Source organism: Pecten maximus, chromosome 5, assembly GCF_902652985.1.
Source record: "Pecten maximus chromosome 5, xPecMax1.1, whole genome shotgun sequence".
NCBI lineage: Eukaryota > Metazoa > Mollusca > Bivalvia > Pectinida > Pectinidae > Pecten > Pecten maximus.
The window spans coordinates 20,812,548-20,831,859 of record NC_047019.1 but is presented as its reverse complement, the minus strand read 5'-3'; the positions used below and the strand labels follow the sequence as shown (position 1 = coordinate 20,831,859).

Genomic DNA, 19,312 nt, shown 5'->3' with positions numbered 1-19,312 from the left:
GTATCTGGTGCAAAATTAGTTTCTGTATTTTTGGAGTATTTTTTTTTATAAACAAATATTGAAACTACTTCATAATATCAGTCGACTGACCTGCTGAAGATGATTCAAGTGGCAATTTTTCGGTGAGGAATCAAGAGTATGATGGTGAAACATAGAAGCAATATGATTTGATTCACCAGAAGTGTGATATTTGTTTCTGACAAATTTTGTTGGTCAGGACAAAGGCCCACCTGAAAACGTCATGAAATTCTTCAGGACATTTCGCTTTCTTAGAATTCTTTGCCTCATACTGAAGTGTTTTAACTGGACAGACATATTTTGTATAAAACTACAGATAAAAGCATTATCAACAGATTTGCTGGTCATAAAGACCAGGTTGGTTTTAATAGACAGGCTACAGATTTCTCTGAGGTTACATGACTCTATAAACAGAATAGTTTTTTGAAGTGTGTTAAATAAAGAGTCGACATAAACAGTTTCAATCTCTTGATTGACCCTTGTAGACTGATAGTTGGACATGATTGGTTTTGATTGGACATGGAACAGCCTCATTTTGAGATTAATGATGAGATACCCTGGATTATTGTCCTGGTGACCTTGACAGTCGTCATGGTAACGTTCACTGCTGTTATTTTATGGATTTGGTTAAAAGTACTTGACCATACTGGAGAATCTATACCAGTAACAGGTTTGTTTGAGAATTAAAACACTATCTAACAAAGGTATAAACAATTATATAACTATATGGTAGATGTGTGACTTATGAAGGTTTGTGTTTTATTATCTGTAGCTAACCTGTATTTTCTTATCAGGAACAATGTGGGTCATTCAATTGTTTTTTTCTCGGTCAATATCTTGTACTTTAATTGTTCAGCAATGTCAATACGTATGAGCAGGACCAAGTCCTCAAAAATTTAGTCCATATCAGATATTCATACCAGGATGAAGTCATGCTGTCAATAGCAATAGTCACTACCCAGATAATGTTGAAGATATTTGACCATCGATTCAAACGAAACTGTCGAGGCAGGTCTGTTGAAGCTGTTTAACACTAGGTATTACAATCAGTAAAATTTAAAACTTTTATTTGGTAGATGGTTGTCCATGTGGTTAGTTGGTGGTGGGGTGGTGGCGCAGTTGTTAGTGGGCAGATATATTTCAACAAAGTAATTGATTGGAGAAGAAAAGTGCAGTTTCATCAACATTGCTGTTTTCTTCATCATCTAAAATCTGATTTCCTCTGATGCTAAAATTGCACCATTTAGGCCATGTTCATAAATTTACATCAAAATTTGTAAAAAATATAGATATTGTTGAAATACCTGGAAATTAAATATTGCAAAAATGTAATTAGGCCAATTTTCTGTACTATATTGAACCATCAGTTTTGTCCTGATTTCGCTGAAGGTGTTAAACATTTGTTAAACAGTAATGTGACAGCAATGTTTTAATAAGAATGCATTCCGACAGTGAAGGAAAAAGCTTGAGATCCCTGGAGTTTAGAGAGACGTGCTGTCACACTAAGCCAAAGTCATATGTTAGGTTTGGTGACATGCCAATGTTGTACATATCACCAGGAACATACAGCATTTATGTGATCATACTTCGTTAGATATCCAGAAGAATGTCGAGGGAATAATCTAAAATGAGTAAAGTTTCGATCGGCATTACATCTTGTTTACCGAAGGGTTAGGGAGCGAGTGAATGACCTGATTTGTAAGTACGGGTATAATTGCCTATCTTTTGGCACTAGTTAATCCCTCGGTAAACAAGATTCAATACCTTGCAGGATTATATCATATTTAATTTGGAACATGTTGGAAGATAAGTCTCGTTCTCACTGATTTCAGGTAATATTTGGCTTGATTGAATGACAGTTATCTCCCCCTAGTTTGAAAGTTGTAATAATTATCTCCCCCTAGTGTGTTAGTTGTAACAGTTATCTCCCCTAGTTTGATAGCTGTAATGGAGACTATTTGACAGATCATTAATGTACTGTAGCTGTAATCAGTGCTGGTGATTAAATGTTTATAAAGTTTAGCCATCTTTGGCTGTTTATGGGTGGTAGGTTACCGTCAGTTAATCTGTGATGACCGCAGGGTACCTAATACAGGGTCAATATAAATGTAACTTTTCCCACTCAACAATATATCTGATTTATTAATACAATCATTAATAAAAATACAAACATATTCCAGAAGAACTACTATAGCTAGAGCTCTAGATCCACACTGTAATATGGGTCCTCTATATATATATTCAGGATAAGAAGTTTTGACTTTCCTGTTTGGTGAAGGTTTTATATAGTGACCCTACCATCAATTGACACAGTTTTATCATTTGTATCACTTAGTTATTGATTGTGTTTTGTAGATGAACGAGAAGATGTACAGAAGAAGACTTTTACCAAATGGATCAACTCACAGCTGGGCAAGGTAGGAACCTATGTAGTGCTTCATATATACACATCATCTTCATTGGCGTACACTGAGAAATGAAATCTGAAATTGTTTTGGGCAGATGTCATAGATTTAATTTGGATTTGTCAAGTCATAGATTCAACATGAATTAACAAGGTTTAACATAAGAAATGCTTGTCAGTGAAGTTTCTTATCATAAATATTTATGTGCATTTGAATAAAAATTAAAATTATCACCCTTTTGTGATTTTTCAGGCGAACAGGTCGGTGATCGGAGACTTATTCACAGACCTTAGAGATGGCACTAACCTGCTGTCTCTATTGGAGGTTCTCAGTGGAACCAAACTGGTAAGTATTTTAGTACTTTCCTATAAAGTTTACCTGTCTTTACAGATTCTCTGTCCATAAAGCCCACCTGGCTACTGAGATCAGGTTATGTATCGATTGATGAATCAAGAAGTAGTTTGTATTCTATATGATAGGAACTTGTGTCAATTTTTGACAGTCATGCTACAGAGCTATCATAAAAAGTCACATTTAGAGCATTTTTTATGCCCCCCCCCCCCCCCCCCCCCCTCCCGCCATGAAAGAGTGTGGGGGGGGGGGGGGGGGGATATGGATTGACATATAGTGTTACCAATGTCCGTCCCGTACCTAAGCAGTGTAACTAGCTAATCTCAGGAACTGCTGAGGTTTCAAATGGCGGTGGGGGCATTTATGTCTTATAGACATTTTTTAGTTCAAAGTTAACTATGTTGCTGTTCAAAGCTGGAAGTGTTCTACAGTAATAATATGAGTATACATAAATGTTATTATAGCTAGAATATGTAAAATTAAATTTGTTAATAAGTAAACCTCTTTGATGAACATTTCTTTCAAAATTGATATGTGTTTTAAAAACATGAAAATAATTTTTATTCCATTGTAATTTTTAATCTGCAGAAAAGAGAGAAAGGGAAACTCCGTGTCCACCACATCAACAACATAAACCAGGCCTTATCTCTCCTGGAAAACAACTTCAGTGTAAGTCTGTTAGAGTTACCTCCCTTTATCCAGCTGTTGGCATGTAAATGCTGTTAATGCATTGGATTTGTGATATTTCCTTACAAAACATATCTGTTTTAATTCATGATTTATGTAATTATGTAATTTGTAATGAAAAAAGGTATGAAACTTTCCTTTACCTTTAAAGTTCTGTAAGAAATGCAATGTTTCTTTGTTAAAAATTAGTAGGTATTTGTCGCATTATAATTATAAATGAGTTGGTTGAAAAAAACATCTTCTTAATTATGGTTAAAACAATGACAACAAAACATTATAATTTTTTTTTTAATTGATTAATTCACCTTGTTTCCCTGAAAACTGGACATTTACTTCATCATGAATATTGTAGACCCTATGACTTACAAAATTTGTTACTTTGTCTTTTGGATTGAGTTTGAAATTGAAATATTATAAGATTTGAGGACTTTGAGAATGACCTGCATTAATTCAGGGAAGGGGGTTGAAACTTCAGCCTTACATATATTACGTATTTGAGTTTTATAAAGATAAGGGTGCAAACCATATTAATTTCCTATCACAAACTTTTAATAAATTTAATCAAGCTGTTTTAAATTTGAGGCATTATATTGCATGAAATCTAAGAAATTACCAGGGGGTATGGTGCAATCCCTCATCTTTATATAAGGATACCATCTTGAAATAATTTTGACGCGTCATTCTGAAATGATTAGTGTCGGAAAGCTAATGTTACAATTTTGTGTTTAGGAATTCAAATGACTGGACAGAATGTGGATATGTGAACTAAAATTTCTGTTGTAAGTTTAGTGAAAGTGAAAACAACAAGACAATGTGGTATATATTATAGGGGTATTTATATTGTTGTTATTTATCAGTCTCTGATATCAGTTATTCCATGTGGAAGGATGGTTGGGCTACGGGAATTCCATAAGAAAAGGGAGACTAATAATTTAACAGCCCACACATGTTAAATACACAGGTGATCATAATTGTCTCATTATATGTTTTAAAAAAAGTTAGTTATAATATAAATGAGGGATTTCCTGTTATACAGATACCATTCTGATTGGTCAGACATGTTTTAGGCGGCAGTAAAACAGAATGCTGCTCTAAAAGTGTGAATCAGTCAGTGGTGATTGTCTTAGACTGGAAATCATAACGCCACTCTGTCTGTGAGGAGGCACAAAAGGCAACAGCTCTTCAGATAAATCCTTGTTTTAATTCCACTGCACCTGTAGTTAATGTAAGTCAAATGCAGGTCCAAATGTTGTTGGAGTTGTGTGGACTATCAGATCCCAGGTGACTAGGTAGGGAGGATATGCTAGGGTGACTATGTGGTAATATTTCTTCCTCCTTGGTTGCCTGTCTGCAGTGTTAAGAATGTGCTATAACCAGAGGATTAATCAAAATTTGTTTTATAGACGAAAAACAAGTCGGTTTCCTCACCAGCTGATATACCTCTGTAGCTATTGATGTAGAAACCATCTATAGCTTTGGTCTCGAGATAAACTTGTTTGCAGACATAGCTCTATTGTTAGTATACCGTTAGAATTACAAAAATAAGTAATTACTTCCAAACTTCAGATATATGCAATAGCTTTCAAGTTTGTTTCAATCTTCGGTGCGTACATTTGGTCTGAGAAACAGACTGGGTGTGTGGAAGTTACGGATAGTGCGAGTTTACATCCTCTTAGGAGTTTCTAACTACAACACTTCATCATACATTATTTTGAGTTTGATATCTTTGTAGAACAGTATAATCTTTCAATCCTTTAATCTCAGGGAATGTTTTTAAAATGCTAATCCAGGTATAAAACTATACCACTGCAAAAAAAAAAAAAAAAGAGTAGAAAGTTGGAGGTTTGGACTACCGGGTATTATTGATGTTGTCATGAAGGTAGGAACAGATCAAATACCAGAGTAATTTAAGAATTTGGTAAGAAGTCAAAGATAAATTTGCTGATTTGTGTTTCCTTAACGGGTATAACTTTATACATTATTTTCACTCATTACTGCATTTGTCCATTCACCTGCTACCCTTCGTCCTCGAGATGTGATGTGTATTGTACACACGTGGGTCCCCCTCTCGAGATGTGATGTGTATTGTACACACGTGGGTCCCCCTAGTCCCAGTCATATATTTGCATCACATTTGATTATGTCTGATGGCGGGTCTCTATAAAAGCTGCAATATCCGTTACTATTATCCCAGTATTAGATTAATTGTTAAGGACACAGACAAACATCTGTTCATGTTTTTTTCACTGTCGGGTGGGGATAATAACTTGAATGTTTTTGTCTCGTACATTGTAATGATTGTCATTGTACTTGGCTGACAGTTAGCTAGCTCAGCACTGGTGTTTTATTGGAGAAATTCATGGATGTTGTTTATCAATGAAATCTTGTTTAGGATACAGTATTATCTGATGGGTGTACAATCTAATTGGGTAAAAGCACAGAATATATAGGTAAGGTTGAACAATCTGTCTCCTTAAATCTCGGAGCATGTTTTGGAACATTATTAATCATGGTGGTTGGTGAGTCTAAGTATTGGCAGGTCTCATGGCTCTTAACCTTGTATTAAGGAATTCAAGAAAGTTATTGAAACTATTAGGAGTAAAGAAAATTACATGCAGGAGACATGTGACCATTCTGTTAGACACACACAGTGGAATTGAAGACACCTCACCATTCTGTCAGACATACACAGAGGAATTAAGACACCTCACCATTCTGTTAGACACACACAGTGGAATTAAGACACCTCACCATTCTGTTAGACACACACAGTGGAATTAAGACACCTCACCATTCTGTTAGACACACACAGAGAAATTAAGACACCTCACCATTCTGTTAGACACACACAGTGGAATTAAGACACCTCACCATTCTGTTAGACACATACACAGGAATTAAGACACCTCACCATTCTATTATACACACACAGTGGAATTAAGACACCTCACCATTCTGTTAGACACACACAGAGGAATTAAGACACCTCACCATTCTGTTAGACACACACAGAGGAATTAAGACACCCCACCAGTCTGTTAGACACACACAGAGGAATTAAGACACCCCACCATTCTGTTAGACACACAGAGGAATTAAGACACCCCAACATTCTGTTAGACACACACAGAGGAATTAAGACACCCCAACATTATGTTAGACACACACAGAGGAATTAAGACAACCCACAATTCTGTCAGACTAGGCCAGATTTTCTGTACAGTTATTTCTCAGGTACTTTAGCTGTGTCTAGTACCACCAAGGAATGCTGATTGGGTTTTATCAAATACCTTCCCCATCACCAGTCAGAGGTCAGGCTAATGGTTTTCATCCCCAAGTGTTGGCACATGGATACACATATTCCCCTTGTAGACTTGTTATGGTGAAAGTTTGACCAAGCCAAGAGCAATACATATCTTTATTTTGGTTGCAGCGTTATTTGAAACAAACTTTCTTACCAAGATAAACTTGCTTTCAACATGTTTACAACCTTGTAACGCTTACACAGAAAAAATTGCTTGATCAATGGAAGTCAAATTGTTTTATCAAATTCAACAGTCTTTGAAAAAATGTGTAAAATCTTGAAGTGCCGTCCTTATTTCCATCAGATGTGGAGAAATCCATCTGACTGTGGAGTGTTTGATCCTGTACAGGATATGAATGAATCCTTATAATTTGTTTATTGATATGTTAAAAATTTGGCAAGTGCTTATATATATGATGATATATGATGATTGGCTAATGTGATGATTGTTTAATATCTCATTTTCTAAAATGTTCACCTTGATCTGGTTACATGTATCATTAGTTGTTTTAATTGTGACATCATTACTATGATATTTTCATGGTATCTGCTCATGCATACTTACTTTACTGTTACCTTGAAAAAGTAAATGGCTTGGAGTCGACATGTTTTTGAAAATCAGTAGCAAACCGCTTCACCATAACAAGCTTTGTTATATTTGTACTGTTTTGTTAAATACCTGAAATTTTTGTTTGAGTTATATTGTTGGAGAAAAGATTAATCTGGAGTTTCTGAATTAACACAAGAGATCAGGATGTTGAAAAAAGATTCTGTGCTTTTCCCTAAAGAATACAGACTCATGGAATCTCTGGTATTAGTGATCACTCAGATACTTTAACAGTTCTTTGTGTCACTATGTAATTCAGTCTCAATTTCTAGACAGATAATAAGAAAGACAAATATGTTTTCCTTAATCACCTTCTATTAACCAGAGGTGGAGTTAGATTTTGGGATGTAGAAAAGGATGATCATAGTCCTAAGCTCCCTCTCAAGTGACCTATTCTAATCACCTTTGTCCCTTGTACGTCCATAAACAATTTACATTTTCGACTTCTTCTCCAAAACTGCTGAACCAAATTCAATGAAATTTGGAAGGAAGCTTCTATGGCTAAAGGTCAACCAAAATTGTGAATTATATGGTCCCCAACCCTCAGGGGCTTGATGGGTGGGGCTAAAAATGGTCAAATTGACTGAAACTTCATAAATCTTCTTCTGTAGTCTCAGATATGGTGGAATCAAACATTCTTCATAGATGGAAGGGTCTTGTGGTGCTTTACCAATATTGTGAATTTTATGACCCTGGGTTCTCACATTTGCCCCTGGGAAGGGGATAAACTTTACTATAGTTTAGATAGGGAAATCACATTTTTGACTATGATTTGTTGGATTTCTATTGGAATTCATTCTAACTTCCATCCTCTACACTATGTAAGCGTTCTGTCAGTATTTACTTGAGTCAATCCCAGGATGAAGTACTCGTCCTCTACACTATGTAGAATACTCGTCCACTACACTATGTAGATCTGTCAGTATTAACTTAAGTCTATCCCAGGATGGGGTTCACCTTTGAGTGGTTAAGGTGTCCGGACACTTTATCACTAGCCCTTCACCTTTGGGTTGTGAGTTCGAAACCTGCGCGGGGCAGTTGCCAGGTACTGACAGTAGGCCGGTGATTTTTCTCCGGGTACTCCAGCTTTCCTCCACCTCCAAAACCTGGCATGTCCTTAAATGACCCTGGCTGTTAATAGGACGTTAAACAAAACAAACCAAACCTTTGATACCACCATTTGTCTTAATCACAAATCAAATCCCTATCTCTAAAGCATTGATAACTAACTGCACAATTACATAAACTGGGTCATCTATTGAAATATTGAAATTTATATCGGAAATGCTATACAGTATTCAAGATGGTCATCTGAAGACGAAGATTAGAAAAAAACTACATTTCAAATCTTTTACAAAATAAAATCTTAATGAAATTCTTACTTTTGAAAACCCCCCCTAAGGAATTATTAAGCTGATCCGAGTTTGGAGAACTAAAATCTTTATAATGTTGATTTTCCCCAGAAGAATATTTAAAGAATTCAAACCGCAGGTTTAATTAAACTAGTTCACCAGAAAATTTTCTTAAATGAGAATTTTTTGTGTGGAACTTCATTGTAACATACTAACATGATTTCAGGCTCCAGATTCTCAGGAAATAGAAATCTAAGATTTATTACTGGATTGTTCCAAGGTGGTTTTCTCCAGAAAGTAAAGAAAAATAACATGCTGAATTGACCAAAATAGAAGGAATGACAATAATTAGAGGATTACATTCAGGTAAATAACTGAAATAGAATTGTTGTTAAATACGATTAACTGTACTTACAGATAAAGTTGGTGAACATCAGCAGTAATGACATAGTGGATGGTAACCCGAAACTGACCCTCGGACTTGTCTGGAGTATCATTCTACACTGGCAGGTACGTGTCATCTGGGGACCTTCATGTGGAGGTAAAACTCTCAATAACCATTGGTCTGACCTACGGGGACAGCTAGGCCAATGATATCAAAATAATGCTTTGTTATAAATTTGTAGGTGAAGGATGTTATGAAGGACCTGATGGATGATCTCAAACAGACCAACCTGGAGAGGACCCTACTAACCTGGTGTAGGCAATCCACACTCGGGTAAGTAGACTCAGAACACGCCACACTTGGTTCAGTAGACTCAGAACACACCACACTTGGTTGAGTAGGCTCAGAACACACCACACTTGGTTGAGTAGGCTCAGAATACGCCACACTCGGATGTGTAGGCTCAGAACATGCCACACTCGGGTTAGTAGACTCAGAACACGCCACACTCGGGTAAGTAGACTCAGAACACGCCACACTTGGTTAAGTAGACTCAGAACACGCCACACTTGGTTAAGTAGGCTCAGAACATGCCACACTTGGTTGAGTAAGCTCAGAACATGCCACACTCGGATGTGTAGGCTCAGAACACACCACACTCGGGTAAGTAGACTCAGAACACACCACACTCGGGTAAGTAGACTCAGAACACACCACGCTTGGGTAACTAGACTCAGAACACGCCACACTTGGTTAAGTAGACTCAGAGCACACCACACTCGGGTAAGTAGACTCAGAACACACCACACTCGGGTAAGTAGACTCAGAACACACCACACTCGGGTAAGTAGACTCAGAACACGCCACACTCGGATGTGTAGGCTCAGAACATGCCACACTCGGGTAAGTAGACTCAGAACACACCACACTCCGGTAAGTAGGCTCAGAATACGCCACACTCGGGTAAGTAGACTCGGAACACACCACACTCAGGTAAGTAGACTCAGAACACGCCACACTCAGGTAAGTAGACTCAGAACAGGCCACACTCGGGTAAGTAGACTCAGAACACACCACACTTGGGTAAGTAGACTCAGAACACACCACACTCGGGTAAGTAGACTCAGAACACACCACACTCGGGTAAGTAGACTCAGAACACACCACACTTGGGTAAGTAGACTCAGAACACACCACACTCGGGTAAGTAGACTCAGAACACGCCACACTCGGGTAAGTAGACTCGGAACACACCACACTCGGGTAAGTAGACTCAGAACACGCCACACTCGGGTAAGTAGACTCGGAACACACCACACTCGGGTAAGTAGACTCAGAACACACCACACTCGGGTTAGTAGACTCAGAACATGCCACACTCGGGTAAGTAGACTCAGAACACACCACACTCGGGTAAGTAGACTCAGAACATGCCACACTCGGGTAAGTAGACTCAGAACATGCCACACTCGGGTAAGTAGACTCAGAACATGCCACACTTGGTTGAGTAGACTCAGAACACGCCACATTTGGTTAAGTAGACTCAGAACACGCCACACTCGAGTAAGTAGACTCAGAACACACCACACTCGGGTAAGTAGACTCAGAACACACCACACTCGGGTAAGTAGGCTCAGAACATGCCACACTCGGATGTGTAGGCTCAGCAACAAAATCTTTTGATCTTCTTTTAGATATGTTTAAGAGAACATTCGGATCTTTTTTATTGAAATATTGAATAAAAACTTTGGATATCTTTGATATATTGAACAAAACCTTTGGATCTTTTTTTGGATATTGTACAAACCTTTTGAACTTCAGTGGAATATGTATATGCTTATTTTAAATTGTTGTGTTGCTTGAGAATGTAGCATTAAGGATCCCCATATTGATATGGCCATTCCTTACTTTGAGAGTTTCTGTGCAATCACTTAACTTTTCTTGGGTCAATCACTCTCAAACCTCAGATTGATTGTGCTAGTTTGTGATTGATTTTCAGATCTGTAGCTGAAAGGTTGAGGTCACTTTTTGCAAATAGTATTTTTTTATCACTGTGATTCATGTTGAATTCATTAATCTCAACCCTTGTTGAAAATGCATGCTTTGGAGTGCTTTTAAGGTCAATGTCACTGTTAATAAATCTTGGAACAACTCGTATCTAAAGTTCTGAGATCAAGGTCATTGTTATATTAAATAGCAAATTTATTACATGGCAATTTTTACCAAAATTATCGTAAATGGAAAGCACAATGAAGATTTTATATCTCAAATACCATGTAAATTCAGTTACAATAAATAATAAATAGTAAAAATATGTCATTTAAAAAAGTTACAAGTATATTTATCATGATAACAGCTTTTCACTATTTGGCATTAAGGAATAAGAAATAAAGGTAAATATTCTTCAGAGATTATTGTAGTCAGTAGCCAAAAACATGATTTTGTTGATAATTGTTTTTTGATGTTCACATCATGGTGGCCTATAGACCCAATTTTAACCCCTACTGTTCTAGTTGTTCAAACTCCCACCAGGAAAACACAGACTTTGACATAAAACAAACCTCAGAGGCGACTAATGGCCATCAAATGGTTTGTGCATTACAGGTTTGGGTCTAACTCCCAACATTACACATTGCCGTTTCAGTCTGCTGGATAAAAAGTGAGAAACGGGGCATAGCTCTGTGACAGAGTGACATAACTGGCACTCCGACATCTGCGGCTCCATCTGGTTCTACACTGTAACAGAGATTGTCGATTGTCATGATAACTCATCCTCTGTTTTTCATCAACATATGCGATCATTTGGAACTTGTTTTGTTTGGAAACGGTTGAAATAATATCAAATGAATAAAAAAGAGTGTTTTTGAAATGTCATGCTTAATATAAAACTCAGTGTTATGATGGGAGACTGATTTACACTGACACAAAGGAAATACTTGATAGTATGTTGTATATCATATCATCAATATCAAGATATCTTTATCAAATCTCCACAAAAGTCATGAATTGAAAGATTTATAAGTACATTTAGCTTGTTATGATATTCCCCAGGCTGGATTTGGGGTGGTTGTATTTTTATTTAATCAGCATCAGACTGTTAGAAAAAGTTCCCAGTGAAGGCAGTGTTTAATTTGAAATATTCTGGTTTTAATAAATCATGGCATCAGACAGTTCTTAGAATTGAGAGACTGGACTAATTTATCAGAATTGATTTCTCTTCAGATTCTAATTTCAGATTACTGGAATGCGGATTAAGGCCATTCTACAACTCCTCCTCTGTTTCATTGCGATAATATTGACTTTATAATTACATGATCCAGTGTTGAAATTTTTCTGTGTTTCATTAACAGGTACAGAAATGTAGAGATCAAGAACTTCACATCGAGCTGGAGGTCTGGACTGGCCTTCAATGCCCTTCTCCACCACTTCAGGTATGACCCTAGGTAGTGTTGTCATGGTAACCATGGACCTTTAGTGATGTTTCATTGATTGTTTTGTCCATTTAGATATTGATGTTGACAATGACTTTTTAACCAATGTATTTCTAATGGATTTATGAACCTTAAAGTATTGACCTAGAAATATGCTTGGTGATGAGCCCACTATGTATCTATTGGAGTTACATTTGAAATGCCATTAGATGATTGTTCTTGGTCCTGAAATAAGCCCATCTTACCACTTCCAATACAATATGTCATGTCTTTTGCCCTTTGCCTTCACAAAAAAGACTGTAATTTGGAATGATAGAAAAGTTTCAAAAATTACTTGATGATCATTATCAGATTTATAGTGTTTTCATAGTTTATTAACTGAAATTAATTTAATTATGATCTTTCTTATTCTCATATTGTTTTCAGGCCAGAGTTATTTGAGTACAATGACCTTTTAACCAATGGCAATGAGAAGAATTTAGACCATGCCTTCAGCATTGCTCATGACACACTTGGTATTGACCGTCTGCTTGATCCTGAGGGTAGGTTACTAATCAGACCACGGGGAAATATTGACAACATTTTATCAAAAATCTTCCATTTAATTCAAAGCATGAGACTGATATTGATATAACTTGGTGATAATATTTACGAAGCTGGGCAGACTAGAAATGTAAGTGTGAGGTTCATTCTAAGCATCTATAGCAGATGTTGTATCACATATCTTATACTTGTATTTTACAGTTATAGGTTAGATGATGTATTGGTGTAACACACTCACTTTTTACCTAGGTCGGTAGGGTTCAATTCCTTGATCAGATGTGGAATGGTATGGGGGTCATCTGCCTGACCACATGGGTTTTTCCAGTAACTTGTTTCACAATTGTTAGAAAATAAATAAAGTTTCTAGTCATTCCATGAGGGAGCCATTATGGACACTCTTTTAGATGTAATAGTGAAGAATATATTCCATGTCAGGGCAAGACAAATCCCATGTCCAATAGCCTGTGGCCAGTAGATTTGTTCTGTGACCAATTAAATATTGGTGACTACTAGTGTGATAGGCAGGTGGAATTGTCTTGCAATATTCAAGTTTTCTTTTGAGAAATTAAAGATGCTACTAATTCAGTGTTACTTAATTTTGAACCCAAACTCGCTCAAAGGACCAGTGAAATTGAAATTATATTCCTTGCCCTGCATGATATGGAATTGAATAAAAGACTCAAAGAGTTTTGACAAAGATCATTTAGTTACTTTCTCTTCAGAAGTATGAAAAAACAATAGTTTAATAGTCTGTCAGTCAGTCTGTCAGTATATCATTTTGTCCAGTACATATTTGTTTCCTAATGGGATAACAGAGATTAGTTTTTATGCCCCACCATGAAATGAGGAGGGATATGGCATATATTGTAACCCATGTCCTTCTAATCGCATCTCATCGCCTCCTGTAGTGTCACATAATGTCCCATCCCGTCCTGATGCAATATGTAACTAGCTAATCTCAGGACCTACTGATATAATCCTCACCAAACTGTGATTCAGGATGTCAGGTGGCAGTGAGGACATTTATGCCTTACATTTTCTAGTTTTTTTCTAAAATCTGGTATCCGGCTCCAATGTAATGATTGTTTGTCTAAAGTTTAAGTAATAATGCTATAATGGCTGCTTTTGTTGACTGGTAGAGGGAGCTTTGGAGATTATTAATTTGTCAACCTTACTTGTTTACAGATGTGGATGTGGAGAACCCAGACAAAAAGTCTGTGATGATGTACCTGATGTGTTTTTTCCAAGTTCTGCCCCATAGTAACATTACCCCTACTGAGGACGCTCCCATCACACCTTCTACAGCTAACTCCACCCACTCCGCCAACTCAACCAACTCAGCCGACACCTTCACCTTCACGGAAAAAATCACCAAGTCTGAGGTGGGTACTCAAAAACTTCAAAGTAATACCAAGTTCTGATTGATGTCAGGAATTAGACACCAGTCCCCTATAATCTTTAACAGGGAAATTCTTGACCTTATGATATTCAATAGGAAAGGCTTTATGTTTATGGAAAGTTCTTTAACAAAGAATTTTTTCCCTAAGTCCAACAATGCCCCCCTATGGAGAATTTGAAGTTAAGGGACATTGGTGAAACCGGGGGGCCAGGAGTCGCTTCTTTACACATCACGACTTTGTATAATGAATATTTTATACTTCTTTCTTTAGTTAAAAAACTCCTCTTCAGTCATGTTTTCATGCACGTTTAGTGGTATATCAGGTGTGTCTATAATTGTCTGTATGGTCATTATATGGAGGGATTCTATATACAGAGGTGTTCTGTATACCCAGGGGTTACATGCGTGTAAATGTCTGTATATGGAAGTGTTCACCAAGGAGATGAGATGTTGTTTTGTTTACAGTACGCAGTAACTACACGTGTTGGTGGCCGGATATGTCACGCTAGTATTTGTTACGCTGTCACAACGGTATAGCCTTACAACCGCTGACTGTCAAGGTCACAAGTATCACATGACACAAACATTCTATGTTATGCAAATCTCCACATTAAAAACCCACCGGGGGCGGATCCTGGAGATCTTTACCTGGTAGAATTACTTAACAAATACAGGTGCGACAATAGTTAACGAGATCGGTGCCTGGATTTGCATTCAGGTGCAGAACCTGGAAGTAAGGGTGTTTAAAAGTCCGTCCAAATAACATGTCCTTTTCAATATCTATTGAAGTTGACCTTTGACCTGAAGGTCATGTGGAATGCTTTAGATATTGGAATAACCTTTTGAAGATGATCCCCCTGGCCTTGAGATCATATAACATTGCATAGTTAACATTAAAATTATAGAATATTAGTGAAAGTTGATATCTATGGAACACTGCTTTTTTATAAAAAAAATTACACATTAGTCATTTAAGCCTTTGACTTGACTGCTGATATCTAACAGAAAAATGCTTTATATACCGTATCATTTACCTGCAGAAAAATGAAAACTACGGTAAATGAAGTATTGTTGAACAACAACTTCTTAACAAAATCAGAAGACAGTGGTTACATGTATAGAATTTGTAACTTAATCACTGCTGGTATAACACAGCCATACAAAGTACAAAAAAAGCCCTGGCATTTGTTGAATCTGATTACAGGAGAGGAAACAATTTAGATGGAATAAACAGACAAAAATCTAAGAGAAACAAGAAAAAACAAATGAATTAACAGATCACTGTTGAAGCACTTTAACTACCTAGACATTGGGAAAATGTCTTTAAGTTTTGATAGACAGATAATAGCATTTTAAAAATTTGACCGAAATCTGAAAATATATTTTCTGAAATGCTGCTGGAATTTAAAATACATCATTACAGACAGAGTTTAGAGATGTAAGACATCTTAATTGCAAAAATAGTGAAAAAATTAAAAAAAAAAAAAAAAAAAAATGGCTGGTTCTCAAAACTCATTTTATATATAGGAATAAAACTCATTTATGCTCATGATTAATTCAACTTAAATAGCTATTGAAAAAAAGTATTACATATTTTGCTAAATGGATAAGCAATATCAGTTATTATTTATAGCTGGTATTAGAAGTCTTACCAAAGGAATATATATTAAAACACCATTACATTTTAATAGAATTAAGGATCAGGACACAAACATTATAACATTATAGTTTAAAAAAAATGAATAAAAAACAAAAAAAGCTGTAGTGACAGTTAGTTTATATGAAAATAACAAAAAGGATTGCATTTATTGATATCAAAATGTGGAATGTTGTTGATACTTACCGTAATGTATCTGATGAGTTTAACAATTGTCGGTACAAGTATTTGAATGTAGCCAGTCTGAGAAAGACACCACAAGTGTGTTTACAGAGGAATTACAGGATTCCAGTGTGTCGAGGCCAAAAAACATTCCTATTGTCTACCAAAAACCCACGGACATCCGACCACTGAGATTTAGGATAGGCGCAGCATTCTTAAGCTTGGTGGTGATTAAGTAGCATTGAAAATTTTCGGTGGCGTAATCACAATTGCAATAACCAATGGATAATTAAGAGTGTTCTGCACATGAAGTGGCCATGTTTTTTGCATCATTTGAGTTGAAGTGTAGTTCTCTTTGTTAGAATCATTTGTCATTATTTTCTGGAAAAGTACACAGGATAGAAGTATAAAGAGGGTTGGGTTTAGAGTATACAGGATAGAAGTATAAAGAGGGTTGGGTTTAGAGTACACAGGATAGAAGTATAAAGAGGGTTGGGTTTAGAGTACACAGGATAGAAGTATAAAGAGGGTTGGGTGTAGAGTACACAGGATAGAAGTATAAAGAGGGTTGGGTGTAGAGTACACAGGATAGAAGTATAAAGAGGGTTGGGTTTAGAGTACACAGGATAGAAGTATAAAGAGGGTTGGGTTTAGAGTACACAGGATAGAAGTATAAAGAGGGTGGGGTTTAGAGTACACAGAGAGTGAGGGCGATACAGAGAGTGAGGGTGTAGAGTACACAGGATAGAAGTATAAAGAGGGTTGGGTTTAGAGTACACAGGATAGAAGTATAAAGAGGGTTGGGTTTAGAGTACACAGGATAGAAGTATAAAGAGGGTTGGGTGTAGAGTACACAGGATAGAAGTATAAAGAGGGTGGGTGTAGAGTACACAGGATAGAAGTATAAAGAGGGTTGGGTGTAGAGTACACAGGATAGAAGTATAAAGAGGGTTGGCTGTAGAGTACACAGGATAGAAGTATAAAGAGGGTGGGTTAGAGTACACAGGATAGAAGTATAAAGAGGGTTGGGTTTAGAGTACACAGGATAGAAGTATAAAGAGGGTTGGGTTTAGAGTACACAGGATAGAGTATAAAGAGGGTTGGGTGTAGAGTACACAGGATAGAAGTATAAAGAGGGTTGGGTTTAGAGTACACAGGATAAAGTATAAAGAGGGTTGGGTGTAGAGTACACAGGATAGAAGTATAAAGAGGGTTGGGTGTAGAGTACACAGGATAGAAGTATAAAGAGGGTTGGGTGTAGAGTACACAGGATAGAAGTATAAAGAGGGGTGGGTTTAGAGTACACAGGATAGAAGTATAAAGAGGGGTTGGGTTTTAGAAGTACACAGGATAGAAGTATAAAGAGGGTTGGGTTTAGAGTACACAGGATAGAAGTCTAAAGAGGGTGGGGTTTAGAGTACAACAGGATAGAAGTATAAAGAGGGTTGGGTTTAGAGTACACAGGATAGAAGTATAAAGAGGGTTGGGTTTAGAGTACACAGGATAGAAGTATAAAGAGGGTTGGTGTAGAGTACACAGGATAGAGTATAAGAGGGTTGGGTTTAGAGTACACAGGATAGAAGTATAAAGAGGGTTGGGTTTAGAGTACACAGGATAGAAGTATAAAGAGGGTTGGGTGTAGAGTACACAGGATAGAAGTATAAAGAGGGTTGGGTGTAGAGTACACAGGATAGAAGTATAAAGAGGGTTGGGTTTAGAGTACACAGGATAGAAGTATAGAGAGGGTTGGGTTTAGAGTACACAAGATAGAAGTATAAAGAGGGGTGGGTGTAGAGTACACAGGATAGAAGTATAAAGAGGGATGGGTTTAGAGTACACAGGATAGAAGTATAAGGAGGGTTGGGTTTAGAGTACACAGGATAGAAGTATAAAGAGGGATGGGTTTAGAGTACACAGGATAGAAGTATAAAGAGGGATGGGTTTAGAGTACACAGGATAGAAGTATAAGGAGGGTTGGGTTTAGAGTACACAGGATAGAGTATAAAGAGGGTTGGGTTTAGAGTACACAGGATAGAAGTATAAAGAGGGTTGGGTTTAGAGTACACAGGATAGAAGTATAAAGAGGGTTGGGTTTAGAGTACACAGGATAGAAGTATAAAGAGGGATGGGTTTAGAGTACACAGGATAGAAGTATAAAGAGGGTTGGGTGTAGAGTACACAGGATAGAAGTATAAAGAGGGTTGGGTTTAGAGTACACAGGATAAAGTATAAAGAGGGTTGGGTGTAGAGTACACAGGATAGAAGTATAAAGAGGGTTGGGTTTTGAGTACACAGGATAGAAGTATAAAGAGGGTTGGGTTTAGAGTACACAGGATAGAAGTATAAAGAGGGTTGGCTGTAGAGTACACAGGATAGAAGTATAAAGAGGGTTGGGTTTAGAGTACACAGGATAGAAGTATAAAGAGGGTTGGGTGTAAAGTACACAGGATAGAAGTATAAAGAGGGTTGGGTTTAGAGTACACAGGATAGAAGTATAGAGAGGGTTGGGTTTAGAGTACACAGGATAGAAGTATAAAGAGGGTTGGGTTTAGCGTACACAGGATAGAAGTATAGAGAGGGTTGGGTGTAGAGTACACAGGATAGAAGTATAAAGAGGGTTGGGTGTATAGTACACAGGATAGAGTATAAAGAGGGTTGGGTTTAGAGTACACAGGATAGAAGTATAAAGAGGGTTGGGTGTAGAGTACACAGGATAGAAGTATAAAGAGGGTTGGGTTTAGAGTACACAGGATAGAAGTATAAGGAGGGTTGGGTTTAGAGTACACAGGATAGAAGTATAAAGAGGGTTGGGTTTAGAGTACACAGGATAGAAGTATAAAGAGGGTTGGGTTTAGAGTACACAGGATAGAAGTATAAAGAGGGTTGGGTTTAGAGTACACAGGATAGAAGTATAGAGAGGGTTGGGTTTAGAGTACACAGGATAGAAGTATAAAGAGGGTTGGGTTTAGAGTACACAGGATAGAGTATAAAGAGGGTTGGGTTTAGAGTAC

At 37.1% G+C, this 19,312-nt stretch overlaps 1 protein-coding gene across 3 annotated transcripts in view; it reads left to right on the top strand.

Moving 5' to 3' along the window:
* The window catches only part of LOC117327467 (dystrophin-like), a 336,112-nt gene that overhangs the window by 58,015 nt on the left and 258,785 nt on the right, over positions 1-19,312 (top strand). For all 3 annotated transcript variants that reach the window (XM_033884469.1, XM_033884471.1, XM_033884470.1), the window contains exons 2-9: positions 2,374-2,435; positions 2,676-2,768; positions 3,363-3,443; positions 9,142-9,234; positions 9,351-9,442; positions 12,460-12,540; positions 12,967-13,082; positions 14,269-14,465. In XM_033884469.1, the coding sequence (XP_033740360.1) occupies positions 2,374-2,435; positions 2,676-2,768; positions 3,363-3,443; positions 9,142-9,234; positions 9,351-9,442; positions 12,460-12,540; positions 12,967-13,082; positions 14,269-14,465 (815 nt within the window). The remainder of the gene's footprint in view (positions 1-2,373; positions 2,436-2,675; positions 2,769-3,362; positions 3,444-9,141; positions 9,235-9,350; positions 9,443-12,459; positions 12,541-12,966; positions 13,083-14,268; positions 14,466-19,312) is intronic.